Raw genomic sequence first — 27,221 nt, 5'->3', positions numbered from 1 at the left:
CGCGCGGGGCTCCCTCCCCCGCAGCTGGGCCGGGTGGGAGGGTGGCTGGTGCGCCCCGAGGGGGTCTGGCTGGCTTCGGAGCTGGAAGCCCCCGGAGCAGCGGAGAAAAACGCAGGCGGAGAAACCAGGCCACAGGGGCGGGGTGGGCAGAACAGACACTTGATTAATTCGTTTATAAAATACATAGTGAACCGGGCCCTGGAGACCCAGCCTGGACCACGGCAGACAGACAATAAACAAGCAGACGTGATTCGGAGATGGTGGTAAGTGCCAGGAAAGGAAAAAACAGGTCAAGGTGGTAGTGATGGGGTAGGGGCGGTGAGCTGCTTTGGAGAATGGATTGGGGCTGCGGACCTTTAATGAGGCGGTTTTTCACGGTTTTGAAGCCGGGCCCTGAGAAAATCCTGGGTAACGGCCTTCCGCACAGAGGGAACAGCACATGCAAAGTTCCTGTGACTAGAGCAAGATCAGCCTGTTAACAGCAAGAAGCCAGTGTGCCTAGAAGGGAGTGAGCCAGGAGCGGGGAGATGTCAGGGAAGACCACGCCGGGCCTTGGGGTGGAATATGGATAAAATTCCAGGCTGAGATGAGTGACCTCGGAGGGTATTAGGCTGGATAACAGTATTACTAATAGGTCTGTGGATTAAATGAACCTGTCGGTCCTGTCCTGTGGAAGGTAATGGGGGCTCAGAGTGGCAAAGCCACTTGTCTGAACAGGCACAGCATCAAACTGCACTCCTGGGAACACTGTCTTGCTCCTAACACCTGCCTCCTAGCCTTACCCTCACCTCTCCACTCCAGGGGCAGGCGGCAGCCCTTCCAGCCTGGGGTGGGGCAGAGCTGGCAGCCCGGACTGAGCATGCAGCACAAGCTCTCACTCTTGGTTCTGCTCTCAGGACTGGGTCCCCACCCTCTCCTTCCAGCCCCAGGGACCAGTCCTCATAACCATCGCTTGGGCCCTGAGCTTCACATACTTTGTTTTAACGTGCATGGTGTTACGGATAGGTGTCTTCATTCCTATTTTACTGTTGAAGAGACCCAGGGAAGATCACGGCTTTTAAATGGCATTTGAACCCAGGCTAGCTGCTGGCAAGGGGTGGGCGCTGCCCAGTATGGCTAGGTCTCCGGATGTAGAGCATCCTGGGACTTGCTCGCTGCAAGGGGCAAACAGCGCGCCGCCCCCCTCTCCCCCCGACAAGCTGCCCTCAGGCCAAGGAGAAAGGGAAGAGAGTAAGCAGTGAGCGTGAGGTCAGACTGCCACCTTGTGGTGGAGATAAGTAACTACAGCGTCAGTTTCCCAGGCCAGAGCCTGGAGAAAGGGAATGACACGGTGACACCAGGACAGACCACACCAACACAGACTTACATCTGTCCCTAATACTTTTATTAGTCACCACTAGGCCTGTGCCCGGCTACATGGGCTCCAGGAAGGGGGTCACTATTCACCAGCTCCCAGCCGGGAGCATGAGAAGGCCTTGGCCTGGCCCTCCAGGGTGGAGGGTGATGGGAGTTTGAAGGGGCAGATCTGGTCTTTCCTGGGTCATCACGGGGCACACAGGGAGGGGCACCCAGGGAGGGGCCAAGAGCCCAAGCTTGCCACCCGTCTGCCAGCCTAGTTGTGTTTGGAAAAGTATTCCTTGCTGTCGTCCACGTTGGGCTTGATCGTGTCGCTGCCTGGCTTCCAACCGGCGGGACAGACTGTGGAAAGACACGGGGATGCGTGTGTGAGGCTGGAGCCCCATATTCAAGGTGGGGCAGTAATGAGGGGCCGAACAGAGGCAAAGCGAGACCTTGAGTGGAAGAACAAGCCCGGAGCCAAGAGGTCTGGGCCCAAGACCACACCGCATGTTGACAGAAGCCCTCCAAGTCCAGCTGCCGGATTTTCTGGCTGACGTTTTTCTTTCTTTTTGGCCCCTTTAGCCCATCTTTCTCCCTCAGCCCCAGCTCCACTGGACTTCGAGGACCCGTGGTCAGGCCGTGTCTACATGGGAAGGTCCTCTGATCCAAATAATATTATTCCAGCCTGCTTGGTACACACCTTCTCAAATACCTTCTATGGAGCTTTATTACCTCCCAAGTCCCCCTCCTTGTATTGGGGTATGTCCCCCCAGACTAGAAACTTCCTGCAGACAAGACCCTGAGCTGACTCTTCTTTGGGGCCCCCACATCCAGCAGTGATCGAGCAGTGAAGGTATGAGTGACAGAGGAGCTGAGCGTGTACCCGTGTGTGAACACACGTCAATGTGTGTGTCTGCTCACCTTCCCCGTGCTCGTCCGTGTACTGGAAGGCCTGGACCAGCCGCAGAGCCTCGTCCACGGAGCGCCCCACAGGCAGATCATTGATGGTGATCTGGCGAAGGACACCCTTGCCATCGATGATAAAGAGGCCCCTGAAGATATCAGCGTTCATGGTGAGGAGCTGGGAGCTCCCACTGCTAGGGCCAGGGGAGGGAGCACAGACTGTCTGCCAGCCACAGAGTTGTGGGCAGGGAGGGTATCGTCCAACAGTGGTCCCCTCGCCGTGAGGATGGGAGCTCCCTGAAGGCCCCACGGTACCTGTAGGCGATGCCTTCATCTTCTTTCAGCACGCCATAATCGCGGGACAAGCTTCTGGTTACATCGGCCAGCAGGGGGATGTTCAGGGGGCCCAAGCCTCCCTCCTTCCGGGGGGTGTTGATCCTGGGGGTGGGGGAGACAGGGCGAGGACCTCAAGAGGCCTGGCACAGCAGGGTCCTCACCTTGTGGGCCTGGGGGTGATAAGGGCTGGAGAGCGGGTGCTGGAGGCGAGAGATAAGGGGCTTTAGAGGGAGGCCCTGGGAGCCTCACCCACCCCACCCTGAAGTGGCAGTTTCCCACAGCTGGGAAGACTAAGCTAACGCTCCAGCAAAGTGGCTTCACGTGCTGGCGGCCTCCAGCATCTTGAGGCAGACAGCCTGCCTTAGAGTCCCCATCTTCTTCTCTAGCTCTGCGTGCTGGGGCCTGGCCTTTCACTCCCTTGAACCGGAGTTTCCACCTTCTTGAAATAGTGCTTGGGAGGGAGGCTGGGTTGCCCCAAGAGAGAGAAAGCATCTGAAACTCTACACAGCAACTAGTTTCCCAATGCTAATTACTGCCATCATCATTTCCAAGACGGGAAAGGGAGGCACCACAGCTGCCTCGGGCCCTACAGAGGTGTAAGCTTAGCCTCTCCCACCCTCCCAGCTGGCCCCCGCTCCTACCAAGCCAGGTGGGTGAACTGCGAGTCGACCGAGACCCCCAACACCTCGCAGCCCAGGTTGCGGAAGTCCGCAGCACGCTCGCTGAAAGCGATGATCTCCGTGGGGCACACGAAGGTGAAGTCCAGCGGGTAGAAGAAGAGGACTACGTATTTCCCTGGGGGCGGGGGCGCACAGACGGGGAGTTAGACCGCTAAAGCCTGGGCCCCGCCCCCACCTGGCCCCTCCAGGCCGCCCTCACCTCTGTAGTCGGAAAGCTTCACCTCCTTGAAGGCGCCATCCACCACCGCGGTGGCGTGGAAGTCCGGGGCGGGCTTTCCGATGTGCGCTATGCAGCAGACCATGACTGAAAGCTGAGACCCGCGCCCGGTCAGCGCGCCCGGGCAGACCCCTTGTCCTCCCTCCCCAAGGTCACGCTGCGTGCTGGGCCGGTGACCGAGGCCGAGCGGCGAGGCGGCAGCACCGTCCCCGCACCCTCCCGGGATCGGCTCTGCGCGGCCTGGAGGCTGCGGGAGACCCACCCCCCGGCCAGAGCGCGAGTGGCTCGGCCGCGGCCGCAGGGCCCGCCACGAGTGGGTCGGCCCGAGCGCGGTGGCGCAAGCCCACCGCCCAGGGAGGGGACCCCGGGAGCGGGGGGCGGGAACTCGGCGATGCGGCCTGTACGCCAAGGCTCTGGCCTCGGTTTCCCCCGCAAGGACAAAGGCGGCCACTGTGGCGGGCAGGAAACAAAGGCGGCCAGCGCTGAGGTCTAGAGAGGGCCGGAGCTACTCCAAAGGGTCCCCCCAAGACCGTGCAGTCCGGGTGTCCATACCTGCGTGGGCAAGGGCGGGACGCACGGACAAGCACACACCCGAACTCGCGTTCTCAGCGCCAAGTGCGCCCCAGGCCGCTGAGCCTTTTATGCGCCGCCGGAACCGTGACGCGCAGGGCGGGGGGTGGGCGGACGAGCCGAGCGGTCGGGTCCACTGCAACCGCAGGGGAGGGGGAGCGGAGCCGGCCGGGTCCACGCGCCTGCGGGCGGCGGGGGGAGCGCGCAGCCGCGGGCCCCCACCACTGCGCCCGCCCCCGGGGATCGGGCGGGCACCGCGGACCCCGCGCGGGGCTCCTCCTCGGAGCGCGCCGGGGTCGGTTGGAGTCCGGCATGGCCCCCAGCCGAGCGGCGCTACTGCTGCCGCCTCTGATGCTCCTGCTGCTGGCAACCCCTGCCCAGGTCTCCCCCGACTACCATTACTTTGGCGAGCAGGGCGAAGGCGACACCTGGGAGCAGCTGCGGCTGCAGCATCAGGAGAAAGGTAACCGCAGGCCGCGGGTGTGACGGTGCAGAAAGGTGCCCGTTGCCCCACTTCGCCAGCTGGCTGCAAACAGACCCTTCTCTAGGGACTTCAAATCCCTGCCCAGCTGCGCCCACGCGGGACCCCCTTGGGCTGGTTACTTTTCTCTGAGGCTCAGTCTCCTCATCTGTAAATTGAAATCGAGACTGCCCGTAAGCAGCTTACAGGGGGAAAGGAGACGTGGGCAGGTGAGACATACCGGAGCAGACACATCCGTAAACTCACGGTTAGGTACATTTCTGAAGTTAGAGAAGGTCCCGCTAAAAAAAAGATAGGTGACCACTGCGGCCAGAATGACAAGCAAAAGCCAAAAATGCAAAGATTTAGGGGGAAGAGTGTGCAAGAGAGTGGGAACAGCAGGTGCTAAGGCCAAAAGGCCTGAAGGAGGGATGGAAAGTGGCCATTATTGTCTGGCGGAGGCTTGGGGAGGGCCTGAGGTGTCAGGACTCTGGGAGCCACAGAGTTGGGTTAAGACTGTCTCATAGGACACATAGAGGAGTCAGCAAAAGAACGTTGTAAAGGGCATCGAATAACCGCTTCAAATAACTTGTAGCTGCTTGAAATGTGATCATAATAATTGTTTTTGTTCTACGTGTGAGCCCACGGCCAGGAGCTTTAAGTACCTTCATTATGCCAATTATGTCATTTAATTTACCACCTGGCAGCCCTGCTGGTCAGGCGGCACTGTGCCCGCTGGACAGGCCTATGCTCACGCCCCTGGAAACAGGAGCCAGCTTCAGATGGTGGCCACCAAGGGTGTTGTACCACACTCCCAACTGGGCAGGCTAGCACAAGTGGGAAGTGTCAGTGTGCAGTCTGTCTGGGCCCCTCACCAGATGTGCGAGCTCGGAAGGGTGGCTTTGTCTTTCTAGGTGTGTTTCCCCACCTGGGTATAATGGGAAGATTAAATGAGACAATCTATGGTGGGGTGCCTGACACAGGCAGAGCCCAGCACACAGGAGCTGTTGTTATTTGTTAGTGTCTTTATCCTCCTCCCTCCCCAGAGGAGGGCATGGGAGTAGATCCCCTCTACCTGGCTCTCCATCCCTAGAGGTGGAGAACTCGCTCTTTGGCCCGTGGGGAAAGTGGCGCTGTTTGTGTGACGTGGGCAAGCAGGAGCGCAGCCGCGAGGTGGTGGGCGCAGCCCTGGGCCCGGTGTTCATGGACCGCGAGAACCTGGTGCAGGTGCGGCCCTGCAGGCAACGGGATTGTTCATCCTGCAAGCCGATGGACTGCGACTGGAGGCCCTGAGCCTGGGTGAGAGACGGGCGCAGAGGAGGCGGGGCCGGGGCGGGCTGGCAAGTGCGGCGCCGCGAGTCCCCAGGGAGGCGGGAAGAGAGGAAAGGAGAAATGGGGCCCTGAGTCTGGGGCTAGAGGGTGGTGGGGGAGGGGAGAGCTGAGTCAGGAGATGTGAGCCCCGCTGATTCCGCGAGCAAGGTGGGGTGGGGAACGGAGGCGGAGGAGCTGGACCCTGAGGAAGGGGCATGAGCCTGGTGAGGGGCAGGGACCCACAGGCCGAGGACGTGAGCCCCCTGAGACTAGAGAATAGAAGGAGAGGTGAGGTCGGAGGGGCGTTAGGGGGGAAATGAACTCTGAGTTGGGGGATATGAGCCTGCGTGGGGGGCGGAGACTCTGAGCAGGATCTGTTGAGTCTGGGGTCTCGGTTCGGGGTAGGGGAGGCTTAGCCCGAAAGAGAGAGGGTAGGAATCAGGGGGCGGGGCGGGGGGAGTGGGGATCCGGGTGAGGTACGGAGAGAGGGAGTTGGCGGACCCCAAGTCCGAAGGCCTGAGCCCAGTGGGGGCAGTGATACCTAGTCCAGGGGGCTTAGACTGTGTGCAGTGGCGGCGATCCCGAGTACAAACAGCCTGAATGCACGTGGGGGACAGGGACCCAGTGATGCGGAGACCCGTATTCTAGGAGGACAGTGGTATTTGACCTTCTAGGCCCTGACTGGCCTGGGTTCTGCAAAGCCTGCCTTCATCTCGGGTTTATTTCCTTCTCTCACCAGCCCGGGCGAGCGAGGCTGCAGAGACCCCGCGGCGGAGCTCAGAAAGCGACCCCACCCATCCGGTTCCCCAAACGTGGAGCTCGGCGGTCCGCCTTGGGAACTACAATTCCCAGGAAGCCAGGAGGCAGCGGCGTAGGCGTCGGCGACGCCAACGTCCACGGCGGCGGGAGCGTCGGGGGCGTGTCCTGCGCGCCGATTGGTCGGGAGCGAGCGCCGCTGCGGGGCCCGCGGAAAACGCGCGCCGAGACCTGCCCCTGCGGAGCTGGTTGCTGCGGCTGGTGGCGGCGGCCGAGGCGGCATGGATCTCAGCGAGCTGGAGAGAGACAATACGGGCCGCTGTCGCCTGAGCTCGCCTGTGCCCGCGGTGTGCCGCAAGGAGCCCTGCGCCCTGGGCGTCGATGAAGCGGGCCGGGGCCCGGTGCTGGGTGCGCCCCCAGGCCCGGGGCGGGGAGGGGCGTGGTCAGGGGGATGCAAGTTGCACTAAAACGGGAGCCGGGATTGCCCCGGCCCCGGGGACGGGGGTGATAGTGGTGGTGGTGGAACGGGGGTGGCGGCCTTCACGGCCTCACTGGTTGGACCCTCCGCTTCCCCAGGCCCCATGGTCTACGCCATCTGTTATTGCCCCCTGTCCCGCCTGGCAGATCTGGAGGCCCTGAAAGTGGCAGGTGAGCCCGAGGTGCACATCTGGGGAGGGTGTACCTGGGCCTGTGCAGGGGCGCCGTGGGGCTCGGGGAGGGACTGGAAGAACCAGCCGCTCCGCTTCTCTCCCAACCTTCTTCCCAGACTCAAAGACCCTGTCGGAGAGCGAGCGGGACAGGCTCTTCGCGAAAATGAAGGAGGACAGGGACTTTGTGGGCTGGGCACTGGACGTGCTGTCTCCAAACCTCATCTCTACCAGCATGCTTGGGCGGTGAGGGTCCTAGGAGGGGCCAGGGTGGAGGGGCGGCCAGCATGGGCTGGCAGGGATCGGTAGCTGGGACGGGGTTAACTGGACTCTGTCCTCACTGCAGGGTCAAATACAATCTGAACTCTCTGTCCCATGATACAGCCGCCGGGCTGGTGCAGTATGCTTTGGACCAGGGCGTGCAGGTCGCCCAGGTGAGCTGTTGGGTTGCCCTCGTTTGATCAGCTCCAGATAAAACGGTATAAAAATGCAGTGGCTGATTCAGCGTCAGACGTATCTGGAACAGTGTCAGACGGATCAGGAACATTTGTTGCTGCTGTTGCCTTCCTGCTGCTTTCCCATCCTAAATGTGTGCCCTACTGAGGACCATGGTAGACCCCCCAGCCCCACCCCCAACTAATCTATCTCTGTATCCTAAAGGCTCAGACTCCAGAACAAATCCCACATCTGTCCACCTGCCCACAGCCTCTGTCCTCGCCCGGGGCACCCTGGCCTCCCGGATGCCTGCCCCGTCCTCCTCCCTGATCCCCCCACCTCCAGCCCCCTCCCTTGCAATCTGCTCCATACACAGCAGCAACAGACAGTCATCTTTTTGAAATGTAAATCTCGACATTTAATTTTTTGATCACGATGGAAATTAAATCAGGAAAATTCACAGGCAAGTAGGGGAGAATGAGATTAAATTACCAGAAATATAAGTTGGCATTGCATCGAGTGCTCTGAGGCAAAGAACGGGCTGTTTTGAGAGACTAATGAGGACAAATACACTTGAGACGGGGAATGTAACAAGGGAGGCCTTGCTGACGAGGTGGCTGAGGTCCAGGACTAGACTGTGGAGCTGACGAGACAGTACTGGAGCAGACAGACGAGGGCCCTGTTCTCATGGTTCATGGCCTAGTCAGGTGAGACAGTGGTCAGCTGGTGAGCAAATAAAAAGGTGATTTAAGAACAATAGTGCTAGGGAGGTCACCTTCCGTGTTACCTCCCTGACCTCATCTCTGCTCCAGCCATGGGGCCTGCGTACTGCTGTCCAGCATCCTCGACGTGGTCCCACCTCAGTGCCTTTGCACTGGCTGTTTCTTCTGCCTAGAACACTCTTTTGCAGATCTCCATGTGGCTCATTCCCTCACCTCCTTCAGGCCTTTATTCAGATGTCGCCACTTCAGAGTGACCTTCCCCGAACCTCCCCCACCGCTGTTTAAAATTATAACCCTTTCTGACTCTGCCCTATCCTTTATTATGTACCGTGTTTCCTGTCTGTGGTCCTCACCAAGCTGTCCCCTCGAGGAAGACAGGGATTTTTGTCTGGCGTTTTCCCTGCATGTCCCTGGCACATAGAGCAGCCTGTGGCGCACAGTAGGTGCTCAGTAAATGCAGAATGGCTGCAGCGTGCTCAGAGAAGCCTCTGTGGGAGGTGGCGTCTGAGCTGAGACCCTGATGGAAAGATACAGCCTGGGGATGAGCTGAGAGGAGAGTATCTTAGGCGGCGGGAACAACAAGGGCAAAGACTGGGAAGGTGGATTGTTTGCAGTTTTTCCGGCTGTCTGTTGAGTGAATACATTTCTGTCACCGCGGCAGGTATTTGTGGACACCGTGGGGATGCCAGACACGTACCAGCAGCGGCTGCAGCAGCGCTTTCCCGGCGTTGAGGTGACGGTCAAGGCCAAGGCCGACGCCCTCTACCCCGTGGTCAGCGCTGCCAGCATCTGTGCCAAGGTCAGTCCCCCGCTGGCCGTGGCCGGCTCCCAGCACCCTCCTGGCAGGGGGCAGGTGTGGCTGCCTCGGGGGAGGGAGGTCCCCAGTATCTGTCTTGCTTGCAGGTGGCCCGAGACCAGGCCGTGAGGAACTGGCAGTTTGTGGAGAAACTGCAGGACTTGGACGCCGATTATGGCTCGGGCTACCCCAACGGTGAGCAGGTGGCCGTCTGGCCCGCCTCGTGCTGCCCTGAGGCAGCCGCAGCGGTGGTGACACGGACAGGCCCAGCACGCTGCTGAGGTTTTCTAAGTTCTGCTCACCCCGCTTTGCAGCAGGGGATGCTGGGGGCCCCTTGGTTACGGCCGGTGTGTGGCGGAGCTGGGTCCCAGCTGGCAGGCTCCCTCCTGTCTCCCTCCCTCGATGCTGGCTCTCTGGAGCCGCAGGGAGGGTGGGCCTCTGTCTCTTTGTGAAGGGGCAGGAGTGAGGGGCGCCAGCTTAAATCCATTGTTTTCTCTCCATTATGAGGCTCAGTCTCGTCTGTGTAGTGGAGACAATCGTGTCCCCCACCCCACACACACACAAGGGCAGATGTGAGATTCAGTGGCTGGATTCAGGGGACCCTTGGGTCCTCTGAGGCACAGGGAGGGAGTGGCCGTCGGGTGGGGTGACACAGCAAGTCTGTGATTGGAACTTAGGTGAGGCCAAAGTAAGGATGGACACCAGGTCCGGGCCAAAGGCAGTCTGGCCAGCGTTCAGTGCTTACTGGGCGCCTGGTACGTGCCCTGCAGGGCTGAGCCCTGCGGATGTAGCCGTGAGCAAGACAGACAAGGACTTCCTCTCCCCACTGAGCTCATGGTGACGTAGGGGAGACGGGCATTAACCTGACGGCCCGACAGTGCTGGTTTAATGGCTGTTGTCCTTGAGTGGGTGAGGGAGATGTCTCAGAGGCAGTCTCCCTAAACTGCACTTTGAGCATCTCTTGGCCAGTGAAGCGTCGGGGAGAGCTGCCCGTGCAAAGCTCCTGAGGCGGGAGGATGTCTCAGACAGTGGGAGGAGGCCCAAGATGAGGTGGCAGGGCCTCATGCCAGGCTGAGGCGCTGTCACCAGTGCCCCCCCCCCCCCAGATCCCAAGACGAAAGCATGGCTGAGGAGGCACGTGGAGCCCGTGTTCGGCTTCCCACAGTTTGTCCGCTTCAGTTGGCGCACGGCCCAGAGCATCCTGGAGAAGGAGGCGGAGGATGTTACGTGGTGGGTGTCCCAGAGGCGCTGTGAGGAAGGAGGGAGGGAGGCCCAGCTCAGCGCTGCCTGAAGGGCACAAGGAGTCAGTGTCGCCACCTCTCTCCACAGGGAGGACTCGGGGACGGAGGATCAGGAGGGCCTCGGGAGGATCACGTCCTACTTCAACGAAGGCCCCCGAACCCGCCCCCGCCTCCCCCACAGGTACTTCCAGGAGCGCAGCCTGGAGGCAGCCACTTCCCTCTAGGAGCCAGCGTGTCTGTACCCCCTTTACCTGCCCCCCCAGTTTGTGATTAAAATTGTTTAAGGAAAGCCAAGCGTGGGGGTTGTACTTTGGGGTGGAGGTGTGGTGGTGGTGTGCTCTGTGGCTGCACCCAGCTGCTGGATTTTGGATCCTAAACAGGATGGGTGCTGGTTGATTGATTTTAGCTTATTTTTAAAATGCATGATATCTTAGTCCCAGGCAGAATTAGGAAGGAGCACTTTGAGAAGCCTCCCTCCCACCCTGCGCCTGCTCACTAGTGGGCTTTCCGGGCCGTCTCAGTCCTTTCCAGCTGCTGTAGCAAAATGCCACAGACTGGGTGCCTATAACCAACAGACACTTACAGCCATGCATCACTTAGCGATGGGGACACGTTCTGAGAAATGGGTCGTTAGGCAACGTCATCGTTGTCGTGTGAATATCACAGAGTGCACTTACACAAACCTAGACGGTGTAGCCCACTACACACCCAGGCTGTGCGGTGCTAATCTTAGGGGACCAGTGTCGTATGTGCGGTCCACCGTTGACCGAAATGTCATTGTGTGGTGCCTGGCTGTTATACTTCGGGAGGCTGGAAGTCCAAGATCAGGGTGCCTGCACGGTGGGGTTCTGGGGAGGACTCTCTTCCAGGTTGTGGCCCGTCTTCTTGCTGTGTGCTCGCGTGGCAGAAGGAGCGAGGGAGCTCTCTGGGGTCCCTTTATAAGGGACTGATCCCACTCACGGAGGCTCCACCCTCACGACCTCACCACCCCCCAAAGCCCCCATCCTAATGCCACCATCTTTGTGGGTAAGGATTTCTCTTTTTTTTTTAGTAATTTTACTTATTTATTTTTCCCCCAAAGCCCCAGTGGATAGCTGTATGTCATAGCTGCACATCCTTCTAGTTGCTGTATGTGGGAGGCGGCCCCAGCATGGCTGGAGAAGCGGTGCGTCGTGGGCCGCCAGTAGCAGAGCGCGCGCACTTAACCGCTAAGCCATGGGGCCGGCCCTCGGGTAAGGATTTCAACATACGAATTTTGGGGGGACACAAACTCAGACCATAGCCGGTGCCTTCTAGGCCCTTCTGGAGACAGCCCGGCATGTTACAAATATATGCATGGATACATTCTTTCCTGAAGTTTTTTTTACACAAATGGAAACAAACTATACCCTAGATGTGCACATTACTCTTTTCACCACATAGATCTTGGCGGTAGTTCCCAGTGGGTGTCTAAAGACCTTCCTCATTCCCTTTACAGCTGCAGAGTCCTCCGGGGCGGGACTGCTGTAGTTTATTTAACACCTCTTAATAGACGTTGAGTTGTCGCCCAGCTCGCTGTAAAGTGTGTATAGCAAATGACCGGGCTGTGCCATCATGTCTCCTGCACGGTTGTTTTGTCTGTAGGGGGAATTCCAGACGTGGGCTTGCTGGGTTAGAGGATTTATGTGCTTTGTCATTTGGAGAGAGATTTCCAGATTCCCCTCCGAGGAGGCTTGCCCTCAGGGGCGCTCCCCCCAGCATTTGTTTGTAAGGAAGCGTTTGTTTCCCCTACGGCCTTGCAGCCGGTTGGGTTTATCTCACTCCACAGGAAGTTGGGAAGTCAGATGGCTCAACAACGACATCAAAGACACCGTTTGCTTTTGTTTTTTATTATTTTATTGAGGTCATATTGGTTTATAACGTGTAATTTCAGGTGAACATTATTTATCAGTTTCTGTATAGACTGCATCATGCTCACCACCAGTAGTCTAATTTTTATCTGTCACCATATAAATGCACCCCTTTACCCCTTGTGCCCACCCCCAACCCCCTTCCCCTCTGGTGACCACTAGTCTATTCTCTTTGTCCGTGTGTTTGTTTATCTTCCACATATGAGTGCAATCATGCGGTATTTGTCTTTCTGTCTGCCTTATTTTGCTTCACATAATACCCTCCAGGTCCATCCATGTGGTTGCAAATGGGACAATTTTGTGTTTTTTTATGGCTGAGTCATATTCCATTGTATATATACCATATCTTTATCCAATCATCAGTCAATGGGCATGTGAGTTGCCTCCATGTCTTGGCTATAGTGAATAATGCTGTGATGAACATAGGGGTGCATAAGTCTCTTTGACTTGTTGATTTCAAGTTCTTTCAATAAATACCCAGTAGTGGGATAGCTGGATCATAAGGTATTTCTATTTTTAATTTTTTGAGGAATTTCCATACTGTTTTCCATAGAGGCTGCGCCAGTTTGCATTCCCACCAGCAGTGTATGAGGGTTCCCGTTTCTCCACAGCCTCTCCAGCATTTGTTGTTTTTTGCCTTGGTGATTATAGCCATTCTGACGGGTGTGAGGTGATAGCTCGTTGTAGTTTTGGTTTGCATTTCCCTGATGATTAGTGAAGTTGAACATTTTTTCATGTGCCTGTTGGCCATCTGTATATCTTCTTTGGAGAAATGTCTGTTCATATCCTTAGCCTATTTTTTGATCAGGTTGTTTGTTTTTTTGCTGTTGAGTTGTGTGAGTTCTTTTTATATTTTGGAGATTAACCTTTTGTCAGATATATGATTTGCAAATATTTTCTCTCAGTTGGTGGGTTGAAAGACATTTTTTAAAATCCATCTATTTTGCCACCTTTGGTGTTTTTTGCCTCTCGTGGTCCCAAGATAGCTGCCATAGCTCTGGACGTCACATCCCAACCTCCCAAGGCCTCATCCCCAAGCAGCTGCCCTGTCACTTCCTGGCTGAAAATAGGACATATCTGTACCCAAAGCAATCCTTGGGAAGGGGAGTGGAATATTGGGGGTAAAGAGTCAAGAATTGGTACCTGGGGGTAGGGAGAGACCCCGTATTCCCCCATCCCCCACCCTTGACCCCACCTTGACTTGAACAGTGGGATTTTAGTGGAAAGGAAGAAAGGAAATGGCTCTTCACTTTTTTTTTTTTTTTTGGCAAGGAAGATTGGCCCTGGGCTAACATCCATGCCCATCTTCCTCTACTTTATGTGTGGGATGCCTGCCACAGCATGGCTTGACAAGAGGTGCGTAGGTCTGCACCCGGGATCCAAACCTGCGAACCCTGGGCCACCGAAGTGGAACATGTGAATCTAACCACTATACCACCGGGCTGGCCCCGGCTCTTCACTTTTTTTTTTTTTTTGTGAGGCAGATCAGCCCTGAGCTAACATCCATGCTAATCTTCTTTTTGCTGAGGAAGACCGGCTCTGAGCTAACATCTATTGCCAATCCTCCTCCTTTTTTTTTCCCTTTATTTCCCCAAAGCCCCAGAAGATAGGTATATGTCATAGTTGCACATCCTCCTAGTTGCTGTATGTGGGACGCAGCCTCAGCATGGCCGGACAAGTGGTGCATGGTGCGGCCCGGGGTCCGAACCCGGGCCACCAGTAGCGGAGCACACGCACGTAACCACTATGCCATGGGGCTGGCCCCTTCACTTTTTAGTAAGTGCTCTGATGGCAGAAGCCCAGGGCATTGTGGGAGTATTATTTATAGAGCGTGTTATTAGTCTGCTAGGGCTGTCATGAGGAAGTACAACAGACTGGGAGGCTTAAGCAACAAATTTATTTTCTCACAGTTCTGGAGTCTAGGAGCCTGAGATGAAGGTGTCTGCAGATTTAACTCCTGAGGCCTCCCTCCTTGGCTTGTAGTCGGCCGTCTTCTCCCTGTGTCCTCACCTGGTCTTCCCTCCGTGCGTGTCTGTGTCCTAATCTCCTCTTATAAGGAGTCCAGTCACTGCATTAGTCCACCCTCATGACCTCATTTTAATTTAATTACCTCTTTAAAGGCCCTATCTCCAAACACCGTCACGTTCTGAGGTCCTGGGGGTTAGCACTTCAACATGAATTTGAGGGAGGGGAATCAGCCCATAACAGAGCACCTTTCCGCTCCATGCAGGTCCTGTGCTGGACCCTGGGAAGCCAGTGCTGACCCAGCCAGAAAGGGTCCCAGGCCTCCCATTGAGGTCCAGAGGGCGCCGGGATTGTGGGATGGGGAGGCCGGCTCCCAGGCAGGCCCACAGAGCCCGAGGAGCCAACTGGCCGAGACCTGAAGGGTGAGGGGTGGAACAGATAACAGGAGGGTGAAAGGGGTTCCAGGCAGTGGGACCAGCATGTGCGGAGACCCGGAGACGAGAGGACCTGGCTGCAGGAAGGCCCATGTGTGAGGGGCCTTAGGGGAGAGCGGCGGCCTCCGCGTTCCCCCACCCAAGGGCCACCTTCTACTCAGCCTCGGCCTGTGGTTATCATTGTAGTTGCCAACCTTATAGAGCCTGATTCCATTTACAACTCGGCCTTGTCTTGCTTTTCTGTGCTGTGAATTTGGAGTATCTCAGACTTGCCTCTTTCCCTCTCAGAGTTATTAGAATTACAGTTCATCTTGAAATTATAGGCCCTTCTGATGACTGCTGGTGGAATTTGCCTTGCCAAGATAAGGAGACACTGCCCCCTTCCCTCGCAGCTGGCAACAGGCAGAACCTAGCGTGCACCCTAAGGCTGTCACTTGCAAATGTGACTTCTAACAAAAGTCTTTGGATCCCTGGATATTCGAAGCAGGTCCCCAGCCCAGCAGCATCGAGCTCCCCTGGGAGTTAGAATGTGGAGTCCTGCTGAGGATCCCCAGGGTGCTGTTAACATGAGGGGACAGCCACCCGCACTGCTCAGAGGTTTCAAATGATGACTCTCGCTCTTCTCAGGACAGCCCTGTGGTTTATTCCTCCGAATCCGTCTCCGAATCCCCCTCTGCCCATCTTCCGCTTCCTGTTCTGGGGTCCTCGTGGGTGTCCCTCACTTCCCCCTCGCCCTCCCCTGTCCTGTCTGCAAGTGGCAGACAAGAGTGAGGGGTCTTCTCCTGCATAAACCTTCCATGCCTCTCACACCCCTTTTCATGGGGTCCAAGTGCCTTCGCCTGGCGTTCAGGGCCCTCCGTGATCTGCCCCCAGCTCTGCTCCAGGTTCGCTGAACAGCTGGAGTTTGCAGAACCTGAAATCCCCAGCCCTCCTGCGTGGAGCCCTGCCCTGTGGCTTGGTCATCTGCCTGGAGCTCCTTCAAAGGCTTCTGTCACTTGTCTTCCTTGACTGCTTGCTCACCCTCTTTGTCCTGATAACACAATATGTAACATCAACAACAATGGTAATGGATGATGTCTCTCTTCTACTGAGTGTTAATTATGTGCCGGGTGCTTTCTAAGCACTTTATTGGACATTCCTCCCATTAGGAGGCGGAGACTGTGACGCCTCCCCTTGAATATGAGCTGGCTCTAGTGACTCACTTTAGTGAGTAGAGAGCAGAGGTGACACTGTGTGTCCTCCAAGGCTAGGTTGTCAAAGGTGAGACAATGTCCATCTGGCTCTTTCTTGGGACGCTTGCCCTGGGAACCCAGCGCCATGTGGTGAGGAAGCCCAAGCCACAGGGAGAGGCCGTGGGTCGCGATTCTGGCCGACAGCCCCAGCGGAGGTTCGAGACAAGAGCCGGCGCCAACCACCAGGTGCGCGAGTGAGGAGGCCTTCGAGGGGAGGCCAGCCCCAGCCACCTCTGCAGCTGCAGGAGAGCCTCGAGCAAGACCTGCCCTGCCCAGCCCGGGAACCCAGACCCACGAAGAAGAATGAGGTTGTTTTACAGCACTAAGTGAGTAGTTTTTTACACAGCGATGCATAACCAGAACAACTTGCCTTAACCCATTTAATTCAACAACCCTATGAGAGGAGCAACTATTCTCATTTCACAGATGAAGAAACTGAGGCTCAGAGGGCTGAGCAACATGCGCAAAGTCACAGCGTGAATAAATGGTGGGACTGGGCTGTGAGCCCAGGTAGACATACTACAGAGTCAGGGTCTGAAGCAGCAGTCTCTAGCTGATGCATCTTTTTTTTTTGTTTTTTTTTTTAAAGATTTTATTTTTTCCCCCCAAAGCCCCAGTGGATAGTTGTATGTCGTAGCTGCACATCCTTCTAGTTGCTGTATGCGGGACTCGGCCTCAGGATGAACGGAGAAGTGGTGCCTCGATGCGCACCCGGGATCCGAACCCAGGCCACCAGCATCGCAGCGTGCGCACTTAACCACCAAGCCACAGGGCCGGCCCTAGCTGATGCATCTTGATCCCTGCCCAGCACCCCTCCCCCTGCTCCTGGCTCCAGCACCTGACTGTCTTTTAGGGGGACCACCCTCCCCCATCCTCAGTCCATGTTGTTCAGATGGACCTGACCCCACCATGGGCCTTCCGGCACAAGCCCACAACCCAGGTCAGGCCAGTGAGAGCACAGCATCCCCTGGGCACATGTCTGGATTGGTCATGGGCTCATGACAGGCTGATCAGTGAGAGCCAGCCCTGGAAGCTTCGCTGGTCCTACCAAGAAATAGGCCCATTTTAACCACTGGCATCACAGAGTTGCTGGTCCATTTTACTACTGTGAGGAGGTGCTGTCCCAGACTATAGCCAAGAAAAGATACAGATAGATTCCTAATGTCATTTACAAACCTAGATACAGCCATTTCTGAAGCCCATCTTGGCTGAAGTCACTTCGAACTGAGTTTGTCTCTTGCAGCTGGAAGAGGCCTGTCTGCTACCCTCCCAGTGGGGCACTTCTTATGTTATTCTGTCCTCCCTGAGGGCAGGGGATGGGCCTCATCTATCTCAGCACAGTGCCGGGACACAGGAGGCAGCCATCAATCAGAACTACAAGGGACATTGCCCGTTTTCCAGGAGAGGAAACCGAGGCTCTCCTAGGGCCTGTGGATAAGGAGGAGAATTAGGAGTAGAGCTTACAATTGGAGTCCCAAATCTGAGTCCAGTCCCCTGTCTCAGGGCCGGGACTGGGATTTGGGAGAATGGGAAGAAGGAAGGGGGCATTATGCCAGACACTGTTGGGCCTGCTTAGTCAGAGGAGAAGGCCATAAAAGGTGTCTCGAGGTCTATACAAGTCAGAGGGCTTCTTGGCGGTCCTCGTGGCACACAGCGGGAGAACAACCTCCTGCCCCTGTCAGCCCTTCTTCTGATCCTGCCACACCCCATTTCTGACACCTGAATATTCCACGTTATGACAAGTGCTCCAGGGTGTAGGCCATCCATCATTTACACGCTAGTATGAATCAGTCGCTAACTCTAGGACCTGAGGATTAGAACCTATCACTTTCTGGCAACCATCCTTCCTACCTATTCCCCAAGAAGCAGCCACATCACGTGCTCTAGTTGGCGACTTTATTCAGAGGGGAGAGGAGAAAATGAGTAGAGTTGGTTAGGTTATTTTTCTAATAAGCTAGAGAGAGGTGAGTCTCTGGGGCCCCAGGGAGGAGGGGCAGGACTCTGGAAACTAGAAGGCAGAGGGGGAGAGGAGTGGAGCTCTGGGTGTCTTAAGGGGCCGGGCTGGGGATGGGCGGGGGAGGGGACCCATCTCCCATCCAAGGCCAGGCGCCCCCTAGGGGCCGCTGCCGCTGCCGCTGCCGCTCCCGCTGCCCGCAGCGCCCAGGATCCAGGAGCGACGGCGGCGGCGGCGCGGGGAGGCGGTTTCCCGGGCCCTCCGTCCGTGTCTGGGACGCGGAAGCACCGAGACGGAGACGTTGAGGCAGTGACCAGCGCCAGGGGCTGCCACCGGCAGCGCGTAGCCCAGAACCGAGCGGCAAAGCTCGGCTCCGTCAGCGAAGGTCTGGGGAAGGGGCGGAGTTAGGGCCCGAGTGGGCGGAGTCCAGGCACCCTGGGGGCGTGGCCTCTGGGCGCGGGCGGAGGGCGTGTCCAGGGGCGTAGCCTCAGGAAGGGAGAGTCTGGGAGTTCCGCTGCGGGTAGCAATTCCCGCCTCTGGGTCTTCCCGGGAGCCTGGGGGCGGGGCCATAGTGGGGGCGGGGCCTTGGGGAGGACGAGTCGTTCTTACTGCGTCCGGAGGGCTGGGGTGGGGGAGGACTAGATTAAGGCTGGGCCAGCATGGGGAAGGTGACTCGGGCCTCTGGGTATTCCAGGGGGAACTGTGGATGGGCCTAGAGCGGAGACGGTCCCTTGGGGAGGGCAAATCCGGACTCAGTGGGCCTTAGAGCGGCTACTGGCGTATCCCACTACGGAAGTTGGACTGCGGAAGGGGAAAAGGTGGGAGTGGGGGCCTTGGGTGCCAGGCCAGATTTTGGGGCCTAGGCGGGTTAAGACAGGACATAGTAAGGGGAGGTCTCAGTCTCTTCCCTGTGCCCTCTGTCCCATGCTCACCTGCCCATAGGTAGTGCAGTCCGCCTCGCAGCCCCTCTTTTCTAGGAAAGGGAGCCAAGTGGGGCCGCAGGTGATATCACTTTCGCAGGTGGCAAACCTGGGGATGGTATATGGAGAGAAGAAAGTGGATAAAGGCCCCACAGCCACGTTCTGGTGGGATTCCTGCTCTCCACGGCTTCGCTGGATGTATGTCCTCTCCCAGATCCAGGCCCCGCCTCTTAGCACCACGGCCCTACAAACGCCATCCTCCAAATTTCACCCCGCCCCATATTCTCCACACAAACCCAGGGCTCTGTCACAACTGTCCTCATCCCTGTAGACCTCAGACCATCTATTCCAGGCCACCCCCTTCCATTACCCACCCTTTTACCTTCATCTTTTCAATCAAGAGGCCCCGCCACTTAAAACAGGTCCAGGGAAGGCCACGTACTGCCAATCTTAAAAGCCGGGGCCTCCACAGGCCCCGCCCCTTTCTGCCTAGCCTCTAAGCCCTAGCCCTCATCCTTTAGGCCTTGGCGGTGTCGGATGCAGGCCACGCCCCTTCAAACACTAGGACCAGCAAGCCGCAGATCCTGCCTTCGGCCCCGCCCAAACCATAGGCCACGCCCTCAACCCCGCCTCTCCTACCAGGCATCGCAGAGCTCCGCGCAGAGTGGTTGCGCCAGGCGTACCCCCAATAGCAGCAGGCGCAAGCGACTGCGGAGGGCAACTTGGAGGTGTCCCAGGAAGGATTTGCACCTGGACATCGGGAGAGACAGACCCAGATGGGTTAGGATGCGCGGGGGCCCCGGCCCCTGGCAGGGCAACTAAGCAAACCACACAAGGAAAAGCTGGGGGGTGGGGGTGCTGTACTCACCCAGGATTCGGTTCCCCGCAGCGCTCTGGGACGATCCCAGGGCCCGATGCCTCTGGCGTGTCCATCTCTGAGGGACAACAGGGCCATGAAGAAGGGGCCTCCTGTGAGTTGGGGTCTTGGATCCTTAGGTAGGGTTGGGGAACCAAGGGCTGGGGGTCCCCTGAAGAGGAGAGACCCCACTTATGTCAGTCCTCCCAAACATAAAATTTAAATAAAGACTCTTCACTGGGGATGCAAATGCAGCTTCAAGTAATAATAATCATTGGTCATAATCAGCTTATCATTTATTACATCCCTGGCAGTGGTAGAGTGCTCATAGACTTACATGCGCCCCTTTACAACACCGCTATCAAGTAGGTCTATTCTTTCTCCCCCTTTGTAGTGGCCCACACGAGGCCCAGAGGAGTTAAGTGACTTGCTCCGGGTCACAGAGCTACGAAGTGGCAGAATTGGGATTTGAACCCAGGCAATTTGACTCCAGAGTCTGTGCTCTTTAACCATCATTCTTCAGCACTAGCCCTGGATGCTCACCCTGGTCCCGCTCAAGGAAATTCTATCATTGCTATGGCCAAGTGGGGGTTCCTGGGTGTTGGGGGCTTAGGCGGGGTCTGGAGTGCTCACCTGCCAGATGCAACTGGCCTGTGCCCAGATCGGCCGCCAGCCTCTGATGTCTCCAGGACGTGGCCGGGAATGGGTGGCTCCCTCCACAGGCTCCCAGCAGGATCCATGCCAGGGTCAGTCGCAGGGCCCGGGCCAGGCCCCTGGGTCGAGTGCAGCCCCTGCAGGCCATGTCTGCCTGAGATAAGAGTCAGATAGGATATAGGGTGAGGTCGGCTTCCCCTTTTTGCAAACTCAGGGTGGCACCCTCCTGATGCACACCCAGGAGACAGGGCCAGGCAGAGCAGAGAAGGGGCAGTTGATAAGGAAGCAATGGCCGAGGACCTTCAAGTCCCAGGGGGCTACTAAGGCCTGCCTCTGACCCCGAAGCCCCCCGCATCAGACCCATATCCCCTCCTCCCCAAGTGCCCAAGGCCCAAGTGTCCCCCCCGCCGTTTTGACCATAGTGCCCCTCCCCCCTCACACCCAGCAAGATCTCTCACCCTGCGAGCCCTCAGGCGACCCCCTCCGTCCTCAGAGCTCAGGGGACCTCCCCAGCTCTTCCAATTTCCCTCTTCGGTCCAGTAATTCCTCCCTCTCTTCTGCCCAGTCTCCTCCCTCCCTCTCGATCCCTGCTGGCCCTTCTCATGGTCACCTTCTCTCGACCCACAATCGGCTTAGGGACTGCCACCCAGGGCTGGGCCTTTGGAGCCAAGCTTGCCTGTGGCAGGACTCGGGCTCTGCTGCTGGGGTCCAAAAGCCCCAGGGTAGGGGAAACTGGGGGTCTGCGGAGACAGGACAATTCCCTCCCCCACTCTGCCCCCTCGGGCCGCCCCTCACCTGTTAGCCGGACTGGGGTCTAGGGCGCTGCTCAGGACACCTCAGGGTCAAGTCCAGGACACAGCAGCAGCCAAAAGAGGCGTGGTTTGGTGCAGGGGAGGGGTTTCCCACTGCCCCGCCCCTGCTCCACCTGACTGCAGGCTGGTGGACCCTGGGCTGGTGTGTATATATCCTGTGTTTGCCTTTATGTTGACCTTGTGGCTTAAGGTCTGTATCTATGTGTGTGGGGAGTGTGTGTGTGTGTGTGTGTGTGTGTTGGATGACGGTGTGTTTGTGTGGCTGCATATGTGTGTTGAGCGTGTATGTGTGTGTTTGTTGTGTGAGGGTATGTTCATGTGTGGCTCGTGGTTGTGTGGTTGTGTGTGTGTGTTCAAAATCTGGGTAAGGAGGCCTGTATGTGTCCGAAGCCAAGTGTGTCCAGTTGAGTAAGAGTCAGATAATAAATGTGGGGGAGGGGGATGTAGGATCAGGATGTGAAAATGTTGCGGATAGTCAGTGAATAAAGGTTGTTGACCATGAATTTGACCATGAGTGAACAAGAAGGTGTTGTCATGTGTGGAGAGGGTGTGTCTGCATCTGAAATGTGTGTGTGTGTGTGTCCCTCTGCAGTTTCTGTGAATATGTGTCCCTTGAGAACATTTCCTCAATTCATTCATTCAACGGACATTTATTGAGCACCTACTGTGTGCCGGGTTCTGGGGATGCAGTAGTGACCAAGACATGAAAATTTCAACCCTCAGAGAGCTGACATTCTAGTGGGAGAGTCTGACGAGAAAAAGAGCCCTGCAGTGGGTATGTGAATGTGTGTGTGAGTCCATGTGTTGTGTTGGGAGGATAATGTGTCTCTATGTCAGATGAGAGTTTGTGTGTAGCTGACCTTCTCTTGGTTGTGAAACTATGTGTGTGTGCTTATGATTATTGAGTGTTTGTATGTGATTTTTGTGTGTGTCTGCATTTGCTGAGTGTGTATATCCCTGTGTTTTTTAAGGATGTGTTTGCATGTGTGTGTGTTTACAGAGTGTGAGATTGTGTATATGTGTTTGTCTGTGTCTGTGTTTTTTAAGTATGTGTTTGCATGTGTGTGTGTTTGCAGAGTGAGTTTATGTATATGTGTTTGTGTGTGTCTGTGTTTGCTGAGCGTGTGTGGGTATGTTCTTGTTTGTGTGTTTGCAGAGTGTGTGTGTGTGTGTGCATGCGTCTGTGCTTGTAGAGTGTGCATACGGTTTTTGTGAGCAATGACCACTAGCACAAATCTCTCTTCCTCCCTTCTCAGGCTAGTGCAGAGTTTTTGTCTGTCTCTTTCACTGCTGTACTCCCATGTCCCAAAACACGACTTTGCACACAGTAGGTGCTCAATACGAGTTGAGTAGATGAATGAATCAGGAGGCACTGTCTCCAGGTCCCTCTGCGGGCACCCATTGATGTCCTGGAGGCTTCAGCAACCAAGACCTAATGGACCTAGCCTTCCCTCGGTCCATCTTGGGGTAGTCCGTGGTGCTCGTGGGTCAGATCTGTGCAGCCTCTGGGCTGTGCCTCCTGCCAGTCTTTCTCCTCCCCTGACCTCCCTCAGCCCCCGATCCTGCGCTCGGATTTCAGCACCGCGGACAGGAGCACGTGAGATCAGCACCACGGAGAGCTCCCGTGGCGCGGGCGTGAGAAGGGGCGACAAGAGCAGAGTCCAGACCTTGGACAGAGAAGTACGAGGAACAGACTCAGCGAGACGGCAACACGAACCTGCCGACCAACAGAGGCTGCGAGAAACAGAGACAACTCAGGCAAAGGCGCAGAGATGAGGAGATAAGCGCCCGGAAACACCCGGACCTGGACCTCGCCGTCGCCCCCGTTGGCCGGCAGGGGTCGCTCCCATCCAGTGACCGCTCCCTCGAGGGCCTTCGGGCCAGTTAGGAGCCCGGACCCTTGGGACGTCCCCTCTCCACCCTCCCCTCCAATGCCTAGATTTGAAGTGGGGAGGTCCTCGACGCTTTCCGCTCAAACTCTGGGAAGCATGGGCGGTTTGGCCTCAGCTGTAGGAACACTGCGGGGGGGGGGGAGGTTGTAAAAATCTCTTCAGCTGCCCCCCTCCCCAACTACCAGCTAATCGCTCCTATAAATACAGCCCAGCCGGGCCTGGCTCCTTAATCCTGACGACGGGGGGTGGGGGGTCGCTAGAGGGGGTGCAGGGTTCCCTGAGGAGGCTCTGCTTGGGAAGGGGGTGGTATACGCATGCAGATGTTTTTCTGAGGGGCCTCTGGCGTAAGGACGGGTCTCCTTGGTGAAAATGTCACTCTGTAAGACTGTATCTCCTTGGTATATGGGGGTCTCATGGGTGGGGACAATTTCCCACAAAGAATATGGCTTTTACGGGGCTTTTCATTGGAGGAACCCTCACCAGGATCCCCACATAAAATGTCACCCGTGGAGATCTTTCTTTGAGAGGAGGACTTTCGAGAGGGAGTGTCACCTCTCAGAGACCATCTGTCTTAGGAATGGTTTTCAGGGTGAGGGAGAGTTCCTGATGGGAGAAGCCCTCCTCGTGGAGACTTTCTCCCCGTGGGAATGTGTCTCACTAAGGGGGTCGCTGGGGGGGGACTACGGGGGTGTCCGCATAGGGAATATATCTAAGCGAGGATGTCTCCCTTAGGGTGTCTCGGGTTGGGGGTCTACCCAGGAGCATGTCTCTCCTCTAGGTGGTCTCTCCTGATAGGGGTCTCTTGGTAGCTTGGCTCCCTCGGGGGCATCTGGAGGCTCCTCCCCCCGCCTGCCCCCTCCCCGCCAGCGCGGGCAGCCTTGGCCAAGGCCGGGCTCGGGCGCCCAGACGCAGTGACGGCGCCGGGCCCGCCCCATTTCGCTCCGCCCCCGCCAGCCCCCCCGCCCCCCCAGCCGCCGCCGCGGCAGCCGCCGCCGCCGCCGCGGTCCCCGCGGCTTCTCACTCCCTCCCTCCTCCCTCCTCCCGCCGCCGCCGCTGCCGCCGCCTCCCTCCTCCCGCCCTGGGGCCGAAGCCGCCGCCGCCGCCGCCGCCGCCGCCGCCGTCGCCATGGACGATTCGGGCCTGATCCGCCGCCGGAGGCTGCAGGTAGGCGGCGGCCCCGGCCCCGGGTGGAGAAGAAGGGGTCGGCGCCTGGGGCGGAGCCCGGCAGGGGGCGGGAGAACTTGAGCCAGGGTCGGTCCGGAGCCCCCTCCGTTGGCCTCGGGACGCTATCCGCGGGGAACGCGGTGGCCGCGCGTCCCGCCGCGCTGGGGACCCCGCCCCTCAGGCGCCGCCCGGGCATCCAGGGAGCTGGCAGAGGGGGTGCAGCCTAGCCCTTCCCCTCGAGGATAGCCTGAGGGGCTCCTGGCCCACCGGAGGGGGAGGGGGCTGGGGCCGAAGTCATCGCCCTGGCGCCCTGCCAGACTGGGGGCGAGGGGGCGCAGAGCAAAGTTATTGCCCCAGGGCTCGCGCCCCTCGGGGCTGCAGCGCCAGCAGCCGCCGTAAACATGTTTGTGCGGCAGCCTGACCCCTCACCACCCCAGGAGCCCCTTTCCGAGGCGTGGGGACCCCCTGCGACCTGCATGCACCTGCCTGGCCACCAGGATTCCTCCCACTGCTCTAATTGGACAGACACCTAGGCAGCCTCCTTCCTCACTCTTCTTTCCACCCCCCTCCACTACAACACCCCCCCCCAACCCCGCGCTCGATCCTCAAGTCCAGCCCAGCTTGTGGGTGGGCGGGAGCGATTTTTAGCTCCTTGTAGCCTTAGAAGATGCTGGTCTCCAGGCTGCGCAGGCGCGGGAGGCATGGGTCCACTGCACGGAGTGGGATACTGAGGATTGTTTTGGAGTGTGGGGAAGGCGGGACAAATCCTGGCGTCAGGAACTCCCACCTCTGAGATGGGTGGGGATTCTGAAGCTGAGAAGGGCCCTCTTCTGTCTTCGGCGTGCGCTTCTAAGGATTAATACGAGGGTTTGGTGTTGCCCCCAAAGTGATCCCAGAGGGGAAACTGATCAAAACTTCACCCCGAGGCCAGCCTGGGGTCTCGTCCTTCTGAGCCTCTTTGGAGCCTAGCCCCTCGCTAGGTAATCTGGAGGAGTTTAGATAAAGCCTAGCGTGGGCCCAGACTCAAGCTACATTCCTAGCCTGAAGCTTGGGAAAAGAAGGGTAGGATTCCAGCCCTAACTCAGGGTCCCGTCTAATTCAACATCTTTGAAGATGGAGACTAAGGGGGGCTGATCTGTCAGTGCAGCGGGAAAAATCGGAGTCAGACGGCAGGAAGGACTTTCCAGGCGTTTGGATGATGCTGGAGCCAGACCTGGGTTGGAAAACTAATTTGCTTTCAAACAGAGCCCAGATAGCCCCATCAGGGGCCTTGGGCTCTTCAGGTTTTCCCTGGCTTCCCTCTCCATCCCAGGGCTAGGTTAGGAGAAGGGGTTCTGAGAAAAGGGAGGGAGCTGCAGCAAAGCCAGGGCAAGTACGGAAGCAGTCAGATTGGGTCCGCGCCGTCGGGTCCCCGGGAAGTGGGCGGGGCCTGCATGGGGTGTGTCCCCGCCCTCCGGGCCGGCGCCGACTCCCATTGGCTCAGCGCCACGCGGCACTTCTGTCTTCCGCGCAAGACCCCGCCCCTAGCCCAGGACCCTCCCACTCACCCACCCATCCTTCCTGCCCCAGGCGTCCTCCTGGCCGGGCTAACCCCGCCGGAGTCCTGCCTCTACCTCTTCCCTGGTGGCGGGGTTAACCACTTCGCTGCCTGAATACACCCTCATGCACAGGTGCAACCCCTTAGGAGGTGTCCCACAATCGCGGAGCGCCCGAGGGTTCCTTGTGTGCAGTTGAGATCGCACATGTGGGACAGCATCCCGAGTTCGAATGCCCTGGCCGCAGCGCTGTCCATTAATCCCGGGGGGGGGGGGTACGGGGGGAGCAGAATCCGATGGGCAGAGCGGCTCTGCAGCTGGGGATGGAGGGGGCGTCTGTTTACACTGACGCCAAAGATCCAAATCCTCTACCGCTCCAGTATTGCTCCTTTCTTCAACCCTAGAATGTTTAGGGGCGCTGCAGATGGAACTAGGTTCGAGGACTTCGCCCGGTGGCGCTTAAAGGTCTCCCAGGGGCTCACCCTCGAAGGCCCAGTGTACCCGGGTCTGGAGTCCCAGGCTCCTTGGCCGGAAACTCCAGGTCTTGATTTCGCTTGGGCCATTGCGGTCGCGCAGCCCTGCCGGCTGGTCCAAGCTGAGGCTCATTCAAGCTGATCCTGCAAAGACAGGGGGAAATCCTGGTATGGATTTCCGGTCACCCCTGGCTCGGGAGGGCAGGGCTGCCTATCTGGACAGTGTGCCCTTTGACCCCGACCATATGTCTAATCTCTGGACATGGGAGTAAGAGGTCCCTCTGGCCCACCCTCTGTCATGCAGCATGTCCATCCATAATCATAATAACTCCTGTTCCTGTGCCCCAATATTTATTGAGCACTTACTATGTACTAGGCACCATGCTAAGTTGCTAGGCACCTGCATCATCTCACAGAATCCTCTAGGAGGCAGGGACTGTTGGAAGGTCGTTTTCCAAGGTTATAAGAGGCAAAGCTGAGATTTGGATCCAGCGCTTTCTGCTTTCAGCAGTCATAGAAGGGATCTAGAATATTCCTCATTTTCCCCTGGCTGGAGTCCCCACAAAAGGGCTTTTGAAACCCTCGCCCAAATCTTCCCCCCTGCAGCCCTACCCACCTCAGCCTGTGGACACAGAACTGGCTGGAAGGTGGCGCCCCCTTTCCCTGTTGCTCTTGGAAAAGGGTTAGACCTCTGTAATTTCTGGTCCCTGTAGTGACTTCCTGTGTGCTTGAAAAACAGAACATGACCTGCTTCTGATGTGGACACAAAGTTAATACCTATCAATTATTATCAATGCCATTATGGAAAAAGATCACCCAGCTGCCACCTGATTCCCATTTCAAATCTCAGTTTTGAGTCACCCTAACTACCCCTCCCCCCAACTCTGTGAACCTGGCTGGGAGTGGAGTAGAACTGTTGGGGTATGGAGGAGTCATTCATTCTTCATTCATTCAACCTTGCATGCCTGAGCATGCCAAGTTCATTCCTGCCTCCAGCCCTTTGCAGTTTCCTCTACCTGAAATGCTCTC

At 57.5% G+C, this 27,221-nt stretch overlaps 4 protein-coding genes across 6 annotated transcripts; 2 read left to right on the top strand and 2 right to left on the bottom strand.

The window, feature by feature from the left end:
- Positions 1-1,362: 1,362 nt before the first annotated feature.
- PRDX2 (peroxiredoxin 2) lies at positions 1,363-4,158 on the bottom strand. Of its 3 annotated transcripts, none has more exons than XM_087425376.1 (6): positions 4,027-4,158; positions 3,457-3,568; positions 3,219-3,372; positions 2,557-2,679; positions 2,260-2,435; positions 1,363-1,698 (listed from the first exon to the last, which is right to left on the bottom strand). In XM_087425376.1, the coding sequence occupies exons 2-6, from the start codon at positions 3,557-3,559 to the stop codon at positions 1,613-1,615; spliced, it is 642 nt and encodes a 213-aa protein (XP_087281502.1). In that variant the 5' UTR covers positions 3,560-3,568; positions 4,027-4,158; the 3' UTR covers positions 1,363-1,612. The 3 variants fall into 3 exon arrangements, with proteins under 3 accessions (XP_087281502.1, XP_087281503.1, XP_004442597.2); XM_087425377.1 differs by having other exon boundaries at positions 2,260-2,432; XM_004442540.3 differs by having other exon boundaries at positions 2,260-2,390; positions 4,027-4,157.
- Positions 4,159-4,224: 66 nt separating this feature from the next.
- On the top strand, positions 4,225-6,684 carry THSD8 (thrombospondin type 1 domain containing 8). The gene is made up of 3 exons (XM_087425380.1): positions 4,225-4,507; positions 5,598-5,803; positions 6,555-6,684. The coding sequence occupies exons 1-2, from the start codon at positions 4,357-4,359 to the stop codon at positions 5,795-5,797; spliced, it is 351 nt and encodes a 116-aa protein (XP_087281506.1). The 5' UTR covers positions 4,225-4,356; the 3' UTR covers positions 5,798-5,803; positions 6,555-6,684.
- Positions 6,685-6,837: 153 nt separating this feature from the next.
- On the top strand, positions 6,838-10,691 carry RNASEH2A (ribonuclease H2 subunit A). The gene is made up of 8 exons (XM_014796895.2): positions 6,838-6,979; positions 7,148-7,219; positions 7,338-7,464; positions 7,565-7,652; positions 9,037-9,174; positions 9,279-9,366; positions 10,278-10,401; positions 10,501-10,691. Exons 1-8 carry the CDS (start codon positions 6,853-6,855, stop codon positions 10,634-10,636), a joined length of 900 nt encoding a protein of 299 aa, XP_014652381.1. The 5' UTR covers positions 6,838-6,852; the 3' UTR covers positions 10,637-10,691.
- A 6,854-nt stretch (positions 10,692-17,545) lies between these two features.
- On the bottom strand, positions 17,546-20,467 carry RTBDN (retbindin). Its single transcript, XM_087425381.1, has 5 exons — positions 20,296-20,467; positions 19,675-19,759; positions 19,446-19,556; positions 18,819-18,915; positions 17,546-18,273 (listed from the first exon to the last, which is right to left on the bottom strand). The coding sequence occupies exons 1-5, from the start codon at positions 20,462-20,464 to the stop codon at positions 18,046-18,048; spliced, it is 690 nt and encodes a 229-aa protein (XP_087281507.1). The 5' UTR covers positions 20,465-20,467; the 3' UTR covers positions 17,546-18,045.
- Between the last annotated feature and the right edge of the window lie 6,754 nt (positions 20,468-27,221).

The sequence above is a fragment of the Ceratotherium simum genome, chromosome 39, assembly GCF_057802395.1.
Source record: "Ceratotherium simum simum isolate JZ-2026a chromosome 39, ASM5780239v1, whole genome shotgun sequence".
NCBI classification, from domain to species: domain Eukaryota; kingdom Metazoa; phylum Chordata; class Mammalia; order Perissodactyla; family Rhinocerotidae; genus Ceratotherium; species Ceratotherium simum.
The sequence above is the reverse complement of the archived record's forward strand: the minus strand, read 5'-3'. Positions and strand labels throughout refer to the sequence as shown.